Genomic DNA, 21512 nt, shown 5'->3' on the forward strand with positions numbered 1-21512 from the left:
TAATGTCTTTTAGATTATTTATATTTCGGTAGCCTTATGTATAGTTCTCCTAGATGTCTTCTTCCCTTTGCTCAAGTCTTTCCATGGTTCCGAGTTTCTCATATTCACCATTTCTTAAAGAACAATATTCTTTTGTGCTAACATGCCACAATTTGTTCAGTCATTTCCCAATTAATAGGAAACCATTGTTACTAACACAAAAAAAAGAATTACTATGAATATGTTGCATTCATTAAATGTTCTTTCTGATTTTGACCTCTTTTGGGCATATGTGTAGCTGTGGAATCTCTGTATCAGGATTTGAAAACTTTGATAATTTTTATTTCACATTCCAAAATTACTTTCCAGGATGGAACAAATCACAGTTCCCCTGCAACAGTAAAATATTAGTGTGCCTGTCTTTTTCATAGACAGGCATTCATTAAATATTTTTGTATTTTACCATTTGTCTAGTAAACTGAAATCTCAGTTGCTTTATCATAACATATATCTTATTATTAGTAATTGACAGCAGGTTTATTCTGTGGTTGTTGGTATTTTAATTTGTCCTATGGAATCCTTATATATGTTTACTTTTTTACAGGATATACATACATCTATATGACCACATGATATTATGAATTAATAGATATCTATATTTTTCTATCTGTATCAATATATCTGTATTTATGGAGAGCTTCAAGGTACCTTGGAAGTCATTCAGAATAAACTAATCATCTCACAGAAGAAGAAAATGAGGCAAACAAAATTGTGATTTGCTCATCATCATCCCGCTAATAACAAAGCTAGAATGTGAACCCAGACCCTCTAATTCTAAATCCAAGGTCCTTTCCATAGCACCAAGAAGCTTCTATGAATCTCAACTATCAAGTTTTTTATTACAAATGCTTAATGAGAAAAAAAAGGTTTCTCCTCACTTGGGGCTTCCCTTATACGAAATGGATTTTGTACATGTAAAACCTTATGATTTTATATCAATTATCTATTTTATCTTTTGGTATCATCTCTATTACTTGTTTGGTTATAAACTCTTCTCCTAGCCACAGTTGTGCAAGGCCCCTCCTCCTCTATTATTTAATAATGCAATCATAAAAGGCTTCCCGGTATTACAGAAAAAAGGATTGAATCCTTTGCCAGATATTTTACCTGTGTAACACAGGACAAGCTATTTAGTTGCATTGGGCCTGTTTCCTCATATTTAAAATAAAGAGGCTGCACGAGATGCCCTCTAGATCCTGTATGATCTTTACATTTGAGTTGTTTATCCATTTTGGAACAAATTGTGGTTCAAGTTGTTAAGCTATTGGTCTAAAATGGGAGTTTGCCAAATTGCTTCCAATTTTTTCTAGTAATCCTTATCAAATAAGCTTTCCTTCTGTGGTTTCCTTCTGTGGTTAACCTAAATTAATATTATTATGTCAAGAAGATTATGCCAGCATGAAGTAGCACTGATGTATAGCCCATATGGGTATGATACTGTGCTGGATTCTAAGATATAGAGGAAAATTAGATATCAGTTTGCACTAAGGGCTACAAGAAACCTTTGGCCTATAGTGGTGACTACAGTAAACCATTGAAGGGAAAGTAAAAAATCAATTGGAAAAGGCTATTAGTGGATCAAAAATTTAATGAGTGAGAAAGATTTTTAGGTGAGATGCCTAAATCCCATTTCACAAAGGAAACACCTGCTACCTCCTTCTATTTCATCTTTTTTTAAAAATTTCAATTCTCCATTCTCATCCCCATGGAACCAAATAGATAGGTAGTTTTTCCATGAAGGCTTGTCCTATTCAGAAACCATACATCATACATGTATTTTCATACATTAATCACAGGATGGACATGTTACACATTTCCCTATTTGCTCCTAAAGAATGCAAGTGAAACTTTTCTCTTTGACTCAGTATCTCCAGTAAGAACATCAATTATCATACTATTATAAATCATAGCTAACCTTAAGATTGATTGTTTAAGTGTGAAAAGGTTCTTTGTTTCTACGCTAATTGACCTGAAATTGTTGTACTAATTTTTAAGCTTTTTGGCATGGTTTTCTATCCCCTTCCTCGTCAACTATCATTTTTAATTATTTCCAACATACCTGCCCAAGTGGTTTTGCTTAACCTTCTTTTCTGCAGTGGGTTTAGAAAACAGTTAACCTAGTTTAGAATCGTGTTTGTAAAATATCATCCAAGTGAAGATCTAGCATGTCTCTTCTATTTGTAGGCTGTTGAAGAGTTAAACAATTATTTTGGTTGGGACTAATTTTATTTATTTCCTGGCTAACTATGTTCTATAGGCAAAGTGTTACCATTCTAGACATGCACAGGCACATACTCAAAGGGCTTTAAGCTGAGGGCTTATGGGATTCTTTTATTAGTAAAATGAATTAATTTGGGAAAGTTCAGGAATGAAAACTCTTTTGCCAAGTCATTAAAACAAACTATTTTATTTTGTATGCTTATAACAGCATATATTTATAAGCATTATGTTACAAGCATTTTGTATGCTTATAGCAGCATAATCCTATGTAATCCTAAAACTGAAGAAAATAATTACAAATATTGTTTTTAATTAGGTGATACAAAATATGCCTATAAATTATCATACATTATCTTGCCTTTATTTTACTTTTGTTATTTATCTCTAAGAGGCAGTATATACATAAAGATACTATTAGGAGTCAGAAGACCCAAGTTCTGCTCCTGCCTCCATACAACACTGATGTACCTTGGTTCTTTTATGTGTAAAAGGGGATTGGGGTGGGGGGATGGGAGGAGCATGACTGCTTGACCAAACCTCAAAAACCTATCAAGACAAACAAAAAAATATTTTGGTTGAAGGCATTTTAAAGACTATGAAGGGCTATCCAAATGTAAAAGAGTATTATTTGTGGTTAAAGAAGATTTCATACTTTCTGAAGTCTTCTTCATTTATGTTTTGCAAACAAAAGATATTAATGCAATATAAGGTCTTATTTTCCCCATCTAATATAGGCTTCAGGCTACCTGGCTACAAAATAAGTTTTCCTTTTGGGATAGTAGCTATTTAACAGAGCAGATTAAAATAATTATGCTTTTATTTGAGAAGGAAATTGGAGGCAAGAAATTTGCTCCCCATCAACTTTAAAATAGGGATTATTAAGTCTAAAATTCAACTGGATTCAACAAACATTTATTAAGTTACCACTAAATCCTAGGTCTTAAAAATATAAAGGGGAAAAAAAGCCCCTGCCCTTGAGGAGCTTACATTCTATTGGGAAAATATATGTACACATCAGTACATACAAGATGAAATTAAGAGGATTATATTAACAAATTGAGGGGATGAGGAGAGGAGGCTTGAAGAAAAAGGAAGGATTATAAGAGGTGGACATCAGGATAGGCTGTATGCTATGGGAGAGTTATCATCTATGCAAAGGCTCAGAGGTTCAAGATGGAATATGCTGAGTTTGGAGAAGAGCCAGTAGGCCAGTTTGGCTGTTATATTGAAAGGCAGTAATGCGAAATGTCTGGAAAAGTTATTTGCTGCTAGACTAAGGAAGAGAGGTGAAGAAGTTGAGATTTTTTGCTAGAGGAAATAAAGAGCCATAGAAGATTTTTTTTAGGAGAGGGATGGCAAGAGAATTGTGTTCTAGGAATATCCCTTTGGCAGGTGTCTGGAAGATGAAGTAAAGAAGGAAGAGAAGCTAAGAGACCAAAGAGGAGGCTATCTGGTTATTCCAGATAGCCAGGGGGAGGGGGGGGGTCCCAATCTAAAGTGAGGATGAGAAGATGGATCTAAGAGATGTGGGGGTATAATTGCCAATAGTTGACAGCAGACTGATGTGAGGGAAAAGGAAGAATCAGTGTCCTAAAACTTGGGAAGCTGGAAAACTGGAAGTACTGTCAATAGAAAAGAAGTACTTTAGAAGACAGGTGAGACAAGGGATAAAGATGATGAATTCTGTTTTAAATGTTTTGAGATGCTGATGGGACATCCAGGTAGAGAGGATCAATAGGTAGTTGGTAATGTGGGCCTAGAGTTGAAGAGAGAATTTAAGACCAGACATATAGATTCGGCATTTCTGTAGAGATAATTGCACTCATGGGATCTAGAGAGATTATAAAGAGAGAGGGTAAAGAGAAAAAAGACAGTCCAGGGATAGAGCCTTAGGAGACACACACAGGGGTTCAATGAGTAAGGTCCAAAAGGTAACAGTACTAGAAGAGAGCTGACAGAGGAAGAAATTTCCAACAAGTGGTCAACAACATCAAAAACTAAAGAGTAAGAATAGGATTAATATTAGACCATTTAGCAGTTTAAAAAATTACAGGAAACCTCAGAAAGTGACATTTCAGCAGAGGCATGCAATGAGGAGACAGAATAGCAAAGGGTTAACAAATTATTAGGTCATAAGAAAGTAGGCACTGCAGAAACATAAGACATTTATAGTGGTGAAAGGGAAGAGAGATAAATGGCAATAGCAAAAAGGTATGACAAGCAAATTAAGCAATACAAAATTAGTATATGTCTAAACTTCTCAAAATAATTCAGTAGAACTATATATAAAGAGTTTGTCATTTAGGAAGCTTATAACACACCAAAGATTATCTTACAAAGACAGAGATATCTCATAGTCAAGCCTAGAATCTATTTTTAGCCATATATTTAGAAAAGGGGAAAAGTTGATCCCTTGCAAAACTTTGAAAATCCCTATTTCCACAATCTTCTGAAAAGGGCTGAAATTTTAAAATTCTAATGACAGTAATGACACTAGTTGCTTTAGAGTTGTCTAATTTAGCCTTTGGGACCTGCCTAACAGAAAGAAAGTGATCCAAAGTATACATTTCACTCTCATTCTTTTCAGCCACCCAGTTTAAATGGATTTATCTTTACTATCACTGCTCATACATACCTAATTCCTGTAGACAACTTTCATCCCAGCCTAGGTTTCACATGGATAAAGGTGGTGTGCTCAAAACCCTGATTTAGGTACTTAAGAAAACAAATAAGGCAACATATGAAGAAGTGAAATGAAGTCTATATCCCCAAAGAAGAGGGCATATACTTCACAAAGCACAAAGCTGGTCCCAGTAGAGAATGATTTTATCATTTATTGGGTTTATAAAAAAAAAAAAGAAATACACAGCAATCTAAATTACAACACTTTATTGCAGCATCGGCAAAGGTCAGATTTTTGAAGCTGGTGAAGATCGGGCAGCATTTCCATGTGAAATGTTACAACTTTACAAGTTTTGTTTCTTATTTAATTCTACATGCAGAAACTGAAACAGTGGTAAAAGGGGGAAAAAAAGAAAATGGCTAGGGAAAAAAAGATTTAATCAAGTAGTAGCATACAGATGTAATCTTTAACTAAATGTACTATGCCTACTAGAAAGCAAACAAAAGACACAACTATCCTAATAAACAACAGATTGTCAGAAACGGACCAAGAAACCTCCTTTCTACTTAGGGGGGGAAAAAAAGCAAAATAAAAGCTCTACTTGTTTCCATACTTTGTTTAGAGACAGAGGCTGTAAACCCATAAAGGCCAACAAAATTTTCTGATCCATTTCTTGTTGCCCTTTGGTCTTTTTCTATGACATGCTGACTGGCACATTTTGGTTTTCAATGATACTTACAATGGGCTTGACTTTATCCCTGTTCTTAAGCTGGTATCAGACTTTTTCTAAGTGATCTGGATCAACATTCTCTGTATAGTAATAGTCTTTTTTTTTTCCTTTTATCTTAATAGACAATTTTATCTCACTGGCTCTGATGGATAAAATTGATTTCTCTCTCCCATCCTTTGCTCCTTCATACAAATTCTAAAATGAAAGCCTTCCTGGTGGAGTATCTGGTGTTTGGATATCTTTCATCATTTTGTTGTCCTGCATGTAAGGTTTGACTAGAAGATTTTACTGCTTGCTCTATACTTTTCTACTGTAGTCTTGGAGCCCCCAAATGTATCTTCTTCCAACACAGGATGTTCAATTCAGAGACAATGTAACTCACATCAAGTTTAAAACTTAAGTTCTTTTATCCCCCATACTGTTACCATCAAAACCTTTTCTGCTCCGGCACAATCCATCTCATTGACAGTTGTTCTTGGTGTAACTGCTCAGTAGTAAAGTTAACCATCTCATTTCTTTACCTCCATTCTCATGAGAAGATTAACCCTCGCGTGGTTCCCATAACAAAAGGCCTTTTATGCCATAACTGGAAGCTTCAGCTTGTTCCGGTGTTAGTGGAGGCTGGTGTTTCTGCCTCATGGCCCCAGCCTGCCCCAGGTTTAGATTCGCAACTCTCTAGCCCGACATGCTGAGATGTGTCCACTGCTCTCATTCAACTGCTGGAGGACTCCACTATCCACAACATCAGAGATACAGGACCTAATGAAATGACACTTGCTGCTGGATCAACGTCTCCTAAAGGTATAAAGAAGGCAATTTTAAATATTGAATTATTGTAGAACTAGAACTACTGCCAAAGAGAGAAACAGTGCTCTTGCTACAGTGATTATGTAATAGATGTAGCTTCTCCAAATAGATCAATCCTATTACAAAGTATACAACCTCTCTGCCAATCTAAAAAAAAAAATAGGTAGCAAGTAGTACCATGGAAAGATCAATTTTATAGGCAGTAGATGGATGACTTTCTGGATCTATTTTTTTCTTTTATGGCGACTAATTTCTAAGATATTTTGAATGCAGGGTTTGTACCTTGAACAGGAAGTTACATTAGCAAGGAACATAAAGAATAAGATGTAAATATGTAAAGTGCATTCATTCAGATTCTTATACCTCTTGTATAGTCTGACTAAGTAGAAAGAATGTCCCCTTACAATGTCCTACAGGAGAAAAAAGCATAACAGCCTTCCCCCCTAGATAGGTCAAGATAACTGGAATAAGTGGAATAATTGCTCTAGGAATATTTGAGAAGGAAGAAAACAGTTTCAGCTTGGGAGTGGTCAAAGAAGGTGATACAAAAAGTGGCACCTGATACTTGAAAAAAGATAAGAGTGAGTGCATTCCAGCCTACATAAATGCATGGAATTAAAGGCCAATACTGAATGAAGGGTGTCTCATTTGGCTGGCATAGTTTGTCAAATAAGTTCGAAAAGTTAGGCTGAAGAATGGATTGTGGATGGCCTTCACTGCAAGACGGAGGAGTATATAATTTATCCTAAAGGAAACAGGAATCTATGTAAGTCTTTTGAGTGAAATAGAGAAATATCAGACTTATGCCTCCAGAGTATTATTTTGGAAGCTGTGTGAAAAAGAAATTTGAGGAAAAGAGTGCAATTAAAAAGACTATTACAATAGTAAAGAAAAGCAGAGATAAAGCCTTAATGTAAGAAGAGAGGTGACAGATGCAAGAGATATTATGAAGGCAAGCCTTATAGGACTTGGCAGGTGATTATAAACATAGATGAAATCTGAGCAACTGGAAAGAGGTGTCAGTTATAAAAATGGGGAAATAGGAAAGAAGAGCATATTTTGGGAAAGATGACAAAGTTACTTTTGGATATGTTGAATTTGAGATTCTAGGAGAATATTTGTCTGGAGAAGTCCAGCAGGTATTTGGAGATGGGAAGGTAGAGTCAGAAAGAAGGAAGAAATTGGGAAGAAAGTTGAGATGTTTACAAACTCTTGGCATTGAGGACCCATGGAAGCAGATAAGATCACCAAAAGGCAGAGAAAGAGAGCACAAAGAGGAGATTGCTCAGGTCATTAGAAAAACCTGTGTCTCAGAGGGATGCTGTAGCTATGCCAGTTCAAGTCACAGATAAACTAGTCCCAGCTCAGTACATTCATTTTATACTATCTCAACAAGGAATAGCTTTCACCTCTAAAGCTACAGGAACAGTTAGCTAGATGGTGGAAATACAACAACATCCAATGGAGTTTCAAGGACTGAAAATTATTTTTTAAAATGGGAAGATTATTCATAGTCTGGGATCAAGAGATGGACAAGTTCTATAAACAAAGAAATCACTAGACCAAAGGGACTACCCTTTGTTTATCACTGTAACTAAACACCCCACACTTGATACAGCCAATGACAAAATCAATTATCTTAATTTATACAAACTTTAAAGATGATTAATTATAAAACATGGAAAACCTTTGCACTTGTAATTCATGTCCCTAATACAAGTTAATGAAAACCTACAGTCATGAAGCCTTTAAAGTATTATATTGTTACATGATACTAATATAATTTGTTTCTAAGTATATTTCTCCTTATTTATATTTACATGTTGCTAACATTAAAATCTGGTTTTGATGCTAGAAAAATATAAAATGAAACAGAATTGCAATTTCTCAGTTTCTCCTCTCAAGTACTCTTTGTATAAAAACAGAATGCTGTAGCATGTCCACAATATTCCTGGCACATGTAAGTGACAGTTCTATTTACAAAAAGGCAAGATCACAATGAAGAAAAAAAAAGCCATCAAAATATTAGGAGAAACATTTCATGCGGTTCTGTACTTTCAGGTTATTAGATTTAAAACAAAATAAAGAAATATTTATCACTCAAAAAGTTTCAAGATTCATGCTTAACACTATTCTCTCTTTTTGCCCACTTTCAGGTTCTTCTGAATGTATGTTTTGCACCTCTAGAGAGGTTTTGCATTCTAAAACAACTCAAAATTCTAAAAGCAACTCAAAAAGAGGAACTAGCTTTCACAACAACCAAGATAGAATGACAGGACTGAGATTAATTTGCTGACCAATGATAAGTCATATACTTCTAGAAACATAATAGGCTGACATTTCATTTAACTAATCTTATAAAATCTTTGCAGTATACCTTGAGATGATTATCCATCCTGATCACTATCTTATGGCCCTCTACTACTATATCAAATAAGAGGAAGGCATGAAAGAATTAGCCCACTTTTTCTAGTGATAAGAATACTGAGATTTTAATGCAATTTATCTGATAAGTATATTGTCAGCAAATCTGAAACATCATCCTTTTAAAATTATCTTCATACTTTGCCTTTCAACAGATGGATAAATTTATGGATATAGATCAAATGCCAAAAGTTTAAATCTCTTTTACAACATGGAAATTCAGTCTGAAAGATCTATCCTTAGAGAATACCCCACTTTAACAGAGTGCCATTCATAAGAAGTATGGAAAAGTAAAGACAGGAAGTTACAATAACTCAGGCAGATCACTTTTTCCACTTGTGATTCCCCAAAATATAGAGAGGGAAAAGGAGAGGTTTAAACTTGTAGGATCACAAGAAGCCATGGGGATAATGTCAAAGCCTAGGAAATGATAAAATAAGTGAAAAGAGAGTTCTGAAAGGTAATTAGGAAACTGTTAATAAACTAAGGAAAGTTATAAGAGGACAGGAATAACAAACAGAATTAGTGTCTCAATATACACATACATACATTTATATTAGATAGATAAATGAATCTTTTCTCCCCTACCAGATTATAAACATCAGGGTCAACAATAAGCATTTATTAAGTAACTACTATATGTCATATAAAGAGTTAGGTGCTAGAGAATCAAAGATCAAAATGAAAAAGTCCCTACCCTTGAGGGATTTTGGTTTATCAAAGAAACACACACACACACACACACACACACACACACACACACACACACACACACACAGATTTCAAAAAATTATACTAAGTAAAAGTAAAGTAATTTTGGGGGGAAGGACAAGGGTGGGGTAGTAACTGAAGATGGATCAGAAAAGGAGTACATTCCAGAAATAGGATGGCAATGATTGTATCAGGATAACCTATGCCAAAGGCATGGAAGCAGAAAACACATTATCATATGTAAGTAAGGTAAGGAAGTAGAAGTAGGCCAGGCTGGCTGGACCATAAAGTAGATGAAAGACAGTATATGTAACAAGCCTGGTACAACAGGCTAGAGCCAACTTATAAAGGTCTTCAGATACCAGTTATATTTGATCCTAGAGGCAATAGGAAGCACTGCAGCCTTTTGTACAGGTTGTCAGTTCTGCTTTAGAAAAATTTTGCCAGTACTGTGAAGTTTGGATGAGAAAGCAGATATGAGGAAGGTTAATATGGAAACTGAAGCATTTTAGGTGAAAAGTGATGAGGGTAGTGTTATGTAACAAGACAGAAGGTAAGAGATTGCCAGAAAGGTCATGAAGGAAAAATTGACAAGACCGAGCAACTGATGAGGGAGCAGAGAAGTGCTATGGGGAGAGTTAAAAGTTGAAGGTAACTCTTATATTGCTAATCTGGTTGAATGTAAGAATGAAGGTATCAAAAATCAATAGGAAACTTATGAAGACAGCGGTTTAAGAGTAAAGATAATAAGGTGTGTTTTGAATATGCTGAGTCTGAAATGTCTATAAGATATTCAGTTTGAAGTGTCTTAGTGGTATGGGACTAGAGCTCAGATGAAGGAGTAGACCTGGATAACTATATCTTGGAATTATTCATAGAACAGAACCCATGGGAGCCAATAAGATGGCCAAGAAGGAATACATAAAGAGAAGCAGGCTAAAGATAGAGAGTTAGGGCAAGGATCATGGTTGATGACCAACAAAGTAGACTGAAAAAGAGAAGCCAGACAGGTAGAAGAACCAAGAGAGCAATAGAATGAAAACCCAGAAATGGAAGAACATCTAGGATACTCACATAAAATCCAGGGCACTGCTAAGCATATGGTAAGCTCTTAAATATTTGTTGAAGGAATAAAATTTGACTCTAGCAAGCAAATTTATCGGGTAATCTATTACTTTTAATTTCAAAGATCTCAACACAAAGTTTTTATGATTGGGAAAAGGTAAAGATACTGCAAGGGATGAAAAATTACTGAGTCTGAATAAAAACTTCTAACAGTATTCAAAATTTTAGCTAGCCACCTACACAAAGGTCAAATGAGTAGACACCATCCTCAGGATAAAAGAAAAGTACAGGTATATAGAAGTAACAGGAAAAGAATAGTTGTTACTAAGAAGATTATATATATTTAAAGTTACTTTTTTTTTTAATTGCAAAAAGTAAAAATATCTACAGTAATGTAAAGAACTAACATTTTCATTGCTTATTAATCTAGTTTCTATATTTTCCTTCAACAAAAACATACTTACATCTATAATGAACATTTAATTTTTTAAAAATCCCTAACATCCTATTATATACCTGATAAGGTAGCTTTATGCTTCATTTCTCTAATTTAACTAGGTTTTTAAATAGTCAGAATAAGCAGATGTTAAAGAATAGAGATTAAACGATCATGACAAAGTGATCTGGCTATGAGTGCTTATAAGCGTGCAATTCAAAGATTTATTTTTCTTAAAGAAGTCAACTATTACATTCAGAAGGGAGTCAGTTCTACATAATCGTTTCTACCTGAGTAAAGACTTGGAATTGACCCCTACCTCCTTCTACTTTTCTTTCATATAAAGAAGGGATATATATATTTTGGGGCCATGCTCATAAGCTGGTAAAAATATAAGTATGGTGGTCAGATTTTAAAAAACACCATGTGCTTCAATTTTATACACCATAAAAGATAGATTCAATCCAATACAATTAGCATGAATTATGAGCGTTTGATGTGCTAAGTACAAGACTAAGTACTAGGAGATGGAAAAAATTCTGATAAGACACAATCCCTGCCCTCTTGGTACCTACAGTTTAAAGGAAAAGGTATGGTAAAACTAGCAGAGAAAGTACATAATGTTAGTACCAATCTGTTAAGATGAGAGAAACAAAGTTACTTCCCATTCCAAAATTCCTTAAAACAACTTGAGTATTTAAATAAAATACCATAGGAGCCATTACAATAATTTGAAATACTAAGGAATGGCTTAACTTGAGGCTCCTAATATAAATTTAATTATCAAACTTCATACACTCAAAAGGTTTTAAATAACTTTGGCATAGATCCTACCAAGAAACTTCAGAACCAAAACACATATCTAAAACTCCAACTGCATACCTAAAAAATAAATACATTACGATTTTTTAGTAACATTAGGGTTATTTCAGCCTGTCTTGGCATATCATAAAACAAAAAGTATAATCATGTCTACTATAACTAGAATCTTGGAGAAAATGTAAAAAAGGAAAACAAATCAAAAAGTTTACCCATGATGATATGAAACCAAAATGTGTGCTGTTAAAATTTTGAAAGAAAGCATTATTGTTTTAAATCTCTTGTCCCCAAAACATTTGCAAAATAAAAACTATTATTTAACTAAATAAAATAAGAAAATATTGATTAAGCATGTTGTTGGTTAAATAATCAGCACCTAGCAGAGTGGTCTTCAGATATAGATAGATACTTAAGTGTTTATAGAATTGTAATCCAGAATTATCTTTTTATTTATTTGAACATAATAAAAAATGAACTGTCAATTAATGCTTGAGATAGCTCTCTAGGATTTCAAGTTACAGAACAGGTGCCAATTTGCTGTGGTCAAAGGAATTTATTCAAAGGGAATTCCTGAAACAATGAAATCACAGGTCTGTTTTTTTTTTTTTAAATGAATGAATAAAAATGATCTTACCTCCCACCAGTCTTAAAGATTAGATCTGCATTAGGTGCTCCCTTTGGATGCTGGTAACGGGGCCGTCGCTCACGATTGGTGTTTGCTGGAGCTGGACGTTGTGCAAGAGACTGCAACATTTCTGGAATTATGTGCATTTAAAAATAAAGAATTAACTTTAGTAAAATGTCTGTAGACCCTGGGGTGATCAAGTTTTTCATGAGGCAGAGAGGTTGGGGGAAGGTACCCTAATTCTATTTAAAATGAGTTAAAGGTTCTGAAAGAGTACTTTAGGATATAAGATAATTTCAATATCCAAAGTTCAATTTAATGCCAATCTAAATACTACTGGTGAGCCAAATAGTCATCCCTTAAGAAAAATGATCCTGAAAGTAGAACAAAATAATTTGATTCTGTCAAATAACACTACTATGGAAGTCTGGGTACATCTCTGTTATACAAAAAAACTAACTGCTCCAACAAACTGAATTGAATCTGGTAGCCATACTCACTGAGAATGAATTAAAAGTTATACTTGAGGGCAGCTGGGTGGCTCAGAGGATTGAGAGCCAGGCCTAGAGATGGGAGGAGTTAGGTTCAAATCTGGTCTCAGAGACTTCCCAGTTGTTTGACCCCCTAGCCCTTACTGCTCTTCTGCCTTGGAATCAATACATAGTATTGATTCTAAGATGAAAGATTAAGTGTTTTTAAAAAAAAGTTAAACTGATGCAAAATGTTCCTATGCTACACCTCCGAAGTTCAAATTGGCTTCAAAATAGAGAAATGTACTAGATTAAGAAAGAACCAAAATCTTTCATCTTTCTTTGAGATTGCTAGCATTTATGGAGACAGAGGAAGGAGAGTTAATCCATGTATTTTGAGACCCTCTAAACTAGGGAAAACATAACTAATGAAGGTGGCTAAGTCAAAGCTGGTCCTTTGTCTTCTGGGAAAGATCAAAGCTGAACATGTGCCTCAGCTATTAAATATGCACAATGGCTCAGGGCACTTGGGAATAAGCTAGTAAGATTGTGTTGTTGTGTATGTCAGAGTCATGGGGTCTATAATATAATATATAATAATAATATAATTATTTTAAATTAAACTATATTTGGCATAAATAATAAAAGCATATATTAAATACATATTAATAGTTACTAAGCTTTGTATATAGGCATGTAGGGGGTAATCATCACTGTCATCTCTTTGGGAGAAGGGGAAGGGATAGGGCATTCCCTAGCAAAACTTTAAAATAGGGTCTGACTCTGCTAACAAATGCCTCCTACCTCTTAGCAATGTCATCTCCTTAACCCAGAGGAATTTCCCCTTCATGTTGCCCTTCTATCCAAATCCCTCTACATAATGACCTATCCAGGCATGACCATCCAAATCTCTGTTTCTAAACTCATCTCTATCAAAACATCTGGAAAACGATTGGATTAAGCCTATTCTCATTCACTAACACATGAGGGAACAGTATTTTCCTTAGTTGTGTTTACTTGTGAACTAAAACTAATCTTGGGCAGTGTAAACTGGATTTGGGGCTGGGGGAGCACATATTGGCACAGAACAAGTCTCTTAAAATCACTCCACTAAGGATAATACAAGTATAACACAGAGAAAATGCTTATCAACTCCAGGAGGAGGGAGGGAAGAGAGGAGGGAGACAACATGAAAATGTAACCTTGAAAAATTTATGTGTAAATTTGGCACTGGAATAAAATAAAGGGAAAAAAATCATTCCACCAAGCTTTTATATATATATGAAAGAACCTGGCAAAAGAACCAAGTAAATATTTCTAGCCTCTAACTACTGAGTGACTCCAAGAAGTTTCTTCTGAAGGTCTTTTGAAAATTCCAAGGCCCTTTGGCCAACAGATATACTCCTCCTTAAATGTTTTCAGATAGGGCAGGCTAAGCAATGGAGTCCCAAAAACAGTTTATCTTAAGGAGAAGTAAACCTTTCCACCTCCCTAGAAGCTATTTCTACTATCATAGAAGGGAGAGGACTGGATTAGGGTATCCCCGAACATCACATCTAGACAGGAACATTCAAGGAAAACTTTTTGAGGATAAGGAAAAAGTGGGGAGTTGAACTGGCAGCAGGAAACTGATGAAAGAAAAGAGAAGGTATAATAATCTGATTATAATACTAGTATACTCTAGAAGTTGAAAGGCTGGCCAGCTGGGCTTTCCTGAGTTCTACATCCAAAAATCTTAAAGATATTTCCTACTTTACCAAATTCATCATTTATTTCTCCAAGATGAACCCAGTAGGGCAGCTAGGTAGCTCAGTGGACTGAGAGCCAGACCTGGAGATTGGAGGCCCTAGGTTCAAATCTGGCCTCAAACACTTCTTATCTGTGTGACCCTAGGTGAGTCACTTAACTCCCATTGCCTACCTATACCACTCTTCTACCTTGGAATCAATACACAGTATTGATTCAAGATGGAAGGTGGGTTTAAAAAAATCATTTAGAGGGCAGCTGGGTGGCTCAGTGGATTGAGAGCCAGGCCTAGAGATGGAAGGTCCTAGTTTCAAATTCAGCCTCAGATACTTCCCAGGTATGTGACCCTGGGCAAGTCACCTGACCCCCATTGCCTAGCCCTTACTGCTCTTCTGCCTTGGAACCAATACACAGTATTGATTCCAAGAGGGAAGGTAAGGGTTAAAAAAAAAAAGATGAACCTAGTAATGTTTGTTGCAGCAAAAAACAATTACAATAAGTTTGTTAATTGCCCATCATTGCCATCTAATTGTCAATTAGTACATATATGCATAAAATTAATTTGTCTACCTTTAAGATAATCCTCTGCTAAATATTCATACCAAAATTAGAAAATGAAATCAATTATTATTTTGCTTTTCATCTGGAATGTGACACTCTGCATGGAAGTCCAACTAAGAAAGGAACTGACAGAGTATTACTGATTTCTCAGTAAAGTAATTAAAGATGACAAACTAAAGTAGATGGAAGTTTTAAGAACTACCTTTTCCAAAAAATTTATGTGGCTGAATGAGAAAAAAATAAATGAGCAATAAATAATATGGTGGTTTTGATATCTAATCCACCATTTTGTTTTTTAAAAAAGCACAAAATTCCCATTCACCAACTTGTTTAGATTTGATCACTTTCCTCTCTAAGAGCTTCCAAACCTTGATAATCTTCTTGTTCCTGACGTTCATTGATATCCAATGTGAGTTTTTTCATTCTCATTCTCTCTTCTTGCTCTGCTTGTTGTTGGTTCCAATGATTTGCAGCAAGTTGGGAAGACATTGGTACATTAAGGATCTTAAACTGAAATGAAACAGAAATATCATGACCAACTTGAAAAATTAAAATTATGAAAATATATAATATATTAATATTAACAAGTATTTGTCAAGATAGGGTTGGGATTGGGAGGAGGGAGTGCCAGTAAATCAGGTACTTATTTTCATATTAAACAACAGAAACTGAGCAGCTGGGTAGCTAAGTGGATTGAGAGCTAGGCCTAGAGACGGGAGGTCCTAGGTTCAAATTTGAACTCAGACACTTTCCCAGCTGTGTGACCCTGGGCAAGTCCCTTAACCCCCATTGCCTAGCCCTTACTGCTCTTCTGCCTTGGAACCAATACACAGTATTGATTCCAAGAGGGAAGGTAAGAGTTAAAAAAACAAACAAATACTACCAGATACTTTTAGAGAATCCAAAGAAATTCAAATATTAACATTATTTAGTAACAATAGTAATAGGTAACAAATAACAGTAAAATGGAATCAATGAATCTTAAGAGTTAAAAAAAAAAGTCATCTAGTTCAACAACTCATCCAAAGTAAAAATTCTCCTTACAAAAACTTTGACTAGAAGTGACCCAACAATTTCAGTGAGAGGGAGCTCATTCCTTGCCAGCCCTATCTGGTTTGAAGGCTGTTCTAATCACTGTGTGCCTGAACTATATACTAGACATCCTATAAGCAATTAGTTGTACCTAACTGTTGGCTTCTATTAAGCTTGCAGTCTTCTAAAATCCCCAAAGGCTAGCTTATGCCAGCATCCAAACAAAAAATCAAATTCTACACTTATGTAAGATTTTGCTAACCTTTAATACAGACTTTGACATTTGTATCTCTTCAATTCTAACTTCTAACTTTGGCTATGTCAAGAATTTTCTGATTTTCAATTATGAGATATAACATTATCAACTCCTCCCAATCTGATGCCAGTATCATTAATTCAATGATTTATATTTGGCTTATTCTAATTTTCACAGACCATTCTATAAGATTTCCCTTTCTGTTTTGCTTATTCTTATGATTCTCTTCTCCAGATATTTTATTTCATTTTTCCCTTTTGATTTTTTTTAAGTATTCATGCATTCATTGTGGAATATGCATTTTTTTTCCCCCAACTGTGTTTTTGCTTCAGTTGTTATAGGGTTATTTTCTCCAAGAATGGATGTTTTTGTTATCTTTGTATGGATTACCATCCTTCTTAGTAGCCTTACCTTCCCATATTTGATCATTTGTTCAGTCTTATTTTCTAAATTGAGACTTTGCCCCAGGACCAGGGTTCATTTCCAGCTGTAATTTTGGGTGGGGTGGTAGGGTCTGCTTGGTTTTGACCTGAATCCTTGTGTTCTCTCTTCCACCATGGATCTTTGAGGTTCAAGGCACTGGAACTATTTGTAGGGTCTTCAGCCTCAGATATCCTGGATCTGAGCATTCCTATAACTTCAATTCCAAATTTTCTAAAATCATACCAAGGTGTTTGCAGAGAATTCTCATATTTCACCCAACTCCAGATACATGGCACACAGGCTACTTGTAACTTTGGTAGGATTAGGAGTACCATCTTGATGGCCTAAGTTGACTTTTCTGGAGGTCCCTTTTCCTATTACCTATGAGCTTCAGGCTGGTGATTTGTTTTTTTTAAGTTTTAGAGTGAAAGAAGTCACTTACAATAATGTCTGCCATTGGATTACTTGATCATTATTTGGTCTGATGAAAATTTTAAACTTCTACTGGGCAAAGAAGTATGGGAACTAAATGAGAGATATGTAGTCACAATGGATGGAAGTTAACCAATCATTTAAAAAAGAAATTATAAGCAGGAAGTAGGGGGCAGGGAGGGGGACGGACAGACAATGGACAGCTAGACAGTCCAGTGGATTGAGAGCCAGCCTATGAGACAGGAAGTCCTGGGTTCAGATCTGACCTCAGACATTTCCTAGTTGTGTTACCCTAAGTAAGTTATTTAACTGCTCTTACTCTTCTACCTTAGAACCAATTTGGAGTATTAATTCTAAAACAGGAGGTAAGGGTTTAAAAAAAAAGAGAGATGACCCCCTATAAGGTTTATTTTATGATATAATTATGCATATTTCTGAGTCAAAAATTAATAAATTTAGTTTAAAAGGTAGATTTCTTGGATATTCAATATTACTACATTAAGTTTTCTGTTAAAGAATATAACTTTTTTTCTTCATAATTTAGTGTCCAACCTGAATACAGGTATATGAAATGTATGGAATGTAATTATTTTATTTTCAATACCACCTCTCCCTCAATGTTTATTTTCCTTTTACAAATGACTAGAAGAAAGTTATTTCTGAACACAAATTTCAGACAAAGAAGCCTTTCACTAACTCAAGAATCAAAGATTCCTATAAGGCAACACATTTCACATTTCTAGAAAAACCAAAGAATCTTTGCCAGAGGAACCAACTCCCAAAAGTAAATAAAGTATTTTTTAAAACTCAGAACAAGATACACTTTATTTTTCAGACCACAAAATGCTAGTGATTTTTCTTCACATAATGCTCTTAAAAACTAAATATTCTTCAAATCTCAAGAAAATTACAAAGGCTGAAAATTCATTTTATAGTTAATTATAATTATTTTAATAGCTTCTCATTTATGGTTAAATAACAATTCTCTTGATAATCTTGGATATAATATACCTTCATGCTTTTAGAGAAATAATTTCTTAAAATATGTATATGTTACAATCTATTCCTTCTGAATAAAAAAAATACAAAATAAGCCTACCAGCACAAAAATGAATTAAGTTTAGAATTTAGGGTTGACATTTTGTGATGTCTTAAAAATCCACAATTTCTTTTCCAAGTTGGTATATTTTGAATTTACTCTATCATCTAAAATTTTTTAACTACTACCTGAGTATACAGGAGCAAATATGTCAAATACTACATTGTCATATTTAGTTAGGCCCCTATAATAGCTGCTTCTATCTCTTTCCCACTCATTCTCCTTTTAACTTTCTACAGTTTGGCTTCCAAACTCACTATTCAACTGAAATTAATTTCTATAAAAATTACTAAGGGTCTCCTCTTAACTGCTAAATCTAATAGCCTTTTCTCAATTGTCATCCTTCCTGGACCTCTCTGCAGCACTGTTAATAACTATCTTCTCCTTGATAATCCTTTCTCTAGATTTTTCATGATGCTGTTCTCCTGGTTCTCCTCCTACCTAATCTAAGTGCTCCTTCTTAGTTTACTTGGCTGATCTTCATCCAAATCATATCCACTAACTATGGGTGTCCCATAGGGTTCTGTTCTTGTGTTCTTGGCCCTTATTCTATAATATTTTATTTGGTGATCTCATGAGCTCTAATGGATTTAATTATCATCTCAAAGCTGATGATTTTTCAGATCTACTTATCTGGCCCTAACCTCTTCACTAACCTCTAAGTCTCATTTCCAACAACAGTTTACTAGACATCTCAAACTGAATGTTCTAAAGACATCTTTAAACTCAATATATTCAAAAGTGAATTCAAATGATAAATACTCCTAAGTAGAGCTGATGAAAAAATTTAAATAAAGCATTTATTAGAAAAGAAACTATAACATCAGAAAATTATGCAAACAACAACATGGAAATAGGTTTTGATCAGGGACACATGTAAATACCAGTGGAAATGCGCATCGGCTACAGGAAGAGGTGGAGGGAGGGGAGGGAAAGAATGTGATTCTTGTAACTAAGGAATAATGTTCTAAACTAACTAATTAAATACAATTTTAAAAAAATTAGAATCTATCTAAAACCAAAAGCTAGCATTATCTGTAATGGGATAGACTAGAGGCCTTTCTAATATGATTAAGATAAAGCAAAGATGTCAGTTACCACCATTATTATTCAATAAAGTGATACCAGCTAGAGTACTAAAATAAGAAAAAGAAATTGAGGTAATTAACCTAGGCAAAAAGGAAAAAAAATATCACTTTTACAGATGATGTGATTGCTTACTTAGAAAACACTAGTGTCAACTAAAAAACTAATTAAAGGGGCAATTAGGTGGCTCAGTGGATAGAGAACCAAGCCTAGAGACAGGAGGTCCTGGGTTTAAATCTGGTCTCAGACACTTCCTAGCTGTGTGATTCCAGGCAGTCACTTAACCCCAATTGCCTGGCCCTTATACTCTTCTGTCTTGGAATTGATCATTACCAATAATTCTAAAACAGAAGGTAAAGATTTTTTTAAAAAACTAATTCAGCAAAGCTGCAAGAAATAAATAACCCCACACAAATCATCAATAATCTGTATATTACCAACAAAATCCAACGGGAAAAGATTTGCCCCCCCCACACACACACACACACAAAACACTATCCAAAATCTATTAAACTAGCCAATACAAATACTAGATTTTTACCCCAAAGATAGAGAAAAGGACCCTGGTGCACAAAAAAATGTATAACACTTTGGGGTGGCAAAGAATAGAAACTCAGGGAATTCCCAGTAACTGAGGAAAAGTTAAACAAGTTATGATATATGAGTGATGGAATATTATTAATATGGTAAAAAAAAAAATAAAGGAGATACTTTCAGAGAAACTAAGCAAGACTTGTATGAACTAATGTAAAGTGAAATAAGTATCACACTTTATATAACAGGAGAACAACAGCAGCAATATTGTAAAAGTAAACATCTTTACAAGACTTAGGAACTCTGATCAATACAACTTTCAACCATGATCCCAGAGGACTCATAATAAAATATGCTACCCACTTCCAGACAGAGAGTTGATGGACTCATAACAGAGATTAAAGAATACATATTTTCTAATATGACTAATGCAGGCAATGGCAAGGTAGGAAAAGGAGGGGGGAGAAGGGAGAGACAGTGGATGTTCACTATTTTTCAGTGGAGGGTAGGGAGAGTATGTACAAAGGTAGATAAGAAAGAAAAATTCAATCTAAAAATAAAATCTTTTAAAAGAAAACTAATAAGGCACACATTTGCGAATACACTGTCCTTCTGAATCACTAAGAAGGGAATTATGGCAATAATTTAAACCTTCTAAATAAGGCAACAAATCATGTGCTGTATATAGTTAGTTAACCAATATTCCTGAGGTCTTACCTGCTGCTTGTTGCCTTTTCTAGTTAACATGACAAACGGCATTGTGTCTCCAGCCTCAGTCTCTCCTTCCCCACCACCCAGTGGTGGGCCCTTCCTCAGCTGGCTTTTGAGATGAAGTGGGATAGCAACATCCAGCTGGTGTACTTTAACAGACTCACCACTTCGTTGCTTAAAGAAAGTGAAAAGTAGGGGAAATACATTAAGATGCTTATGCTTATAATGTAAGTTTGGGCAATTTCAATTTGTAAAATACAAAATAAGTCTATGAGTATTTAGTTATGAAGGAAAGAGGGATGAATGAAACCTCTGAAGTGTAAAATTAATTTTCAAGTTGGCAGAAAGCAATATGAGATAGTGGGTAGGGGGCATGATTTCAGGCAGGAAGACCCAGGTTCAAAATTCCCCTGACAACAAGTAATCTTCTAAGACTATTTAGTCAATTGTTTATAGGTTGTGAGATATACTGCTAGACAGAGTAACACCACCAATTAAATTAAAGATCATGGACATAGTGTGATTATTATTTTTTTATTTTTCCTAGACTACATAAAAAAAAAACTGTTTTGGGGCTGCTGGGTAATGCAGTAGATGGAGCACTGGGCCTGAGGTCAGGAAGAATGGAGTTTAAATCTACTCTCAGACACTAGCTATATGACT

At 34.9% G+C, this 21512-nt stretch overlaps 1 protein-coding gene across 9 annotated transcripts in view; it reads right to left on the reverse strand.

Annotated features, from left to right (window-relative positions):
- The window catches only part of UPF2 (UPF2 regulator of nonsense mediated mRNA decay), a 183215-nt gene that overhangs the window by 64286 nt on the left and 97417 nt on the right, over positions 1-21512 (reverse strand). For 8 of the 9 annotated variants that reach the window (XM_016426030.2, XM_056799442.1, XM_007503954.3 and 5 more), the window contains 4 exons: positions 20856-21023; positions 15645-15786; positions 12509-12629; positions 5132-6407 (listed from right to left, as the gene is read on the reverse strand). In XM_016426030.2, the coding sequence (XP_016281516.1) occupies positions 6398-6407; positions 12509-12629; positions 15645-15786; positions 20856-21023 (441 nt within the window). In that variant the 3' untranslated portion in view covers positions 5132-6397. Of the gene's footprint in view, positions 1-5131; positions 6408-12508; positions 12630-15644; positions 15787-20855; positions 21024-21512 lie in introns of those variants that run through there. The other variant, XM_016426031.2, reaches the window with a different exon arrangement.

Source organism: Monodelphis domestica, chromosome 5, assembly GCF_027887165.1.
Source record: "Monodelphis domestica isolate mMonDom1 chromosome 5, mMonDom1.pri, whole genome shotgun sequence".
Classification (NCBI taxonomy): Eukaryota; Metazoa; Chordata; class Mammalia; order Didelphimorphia; family Didelphidae; genus Monodelphis; species Monodelphis domestica.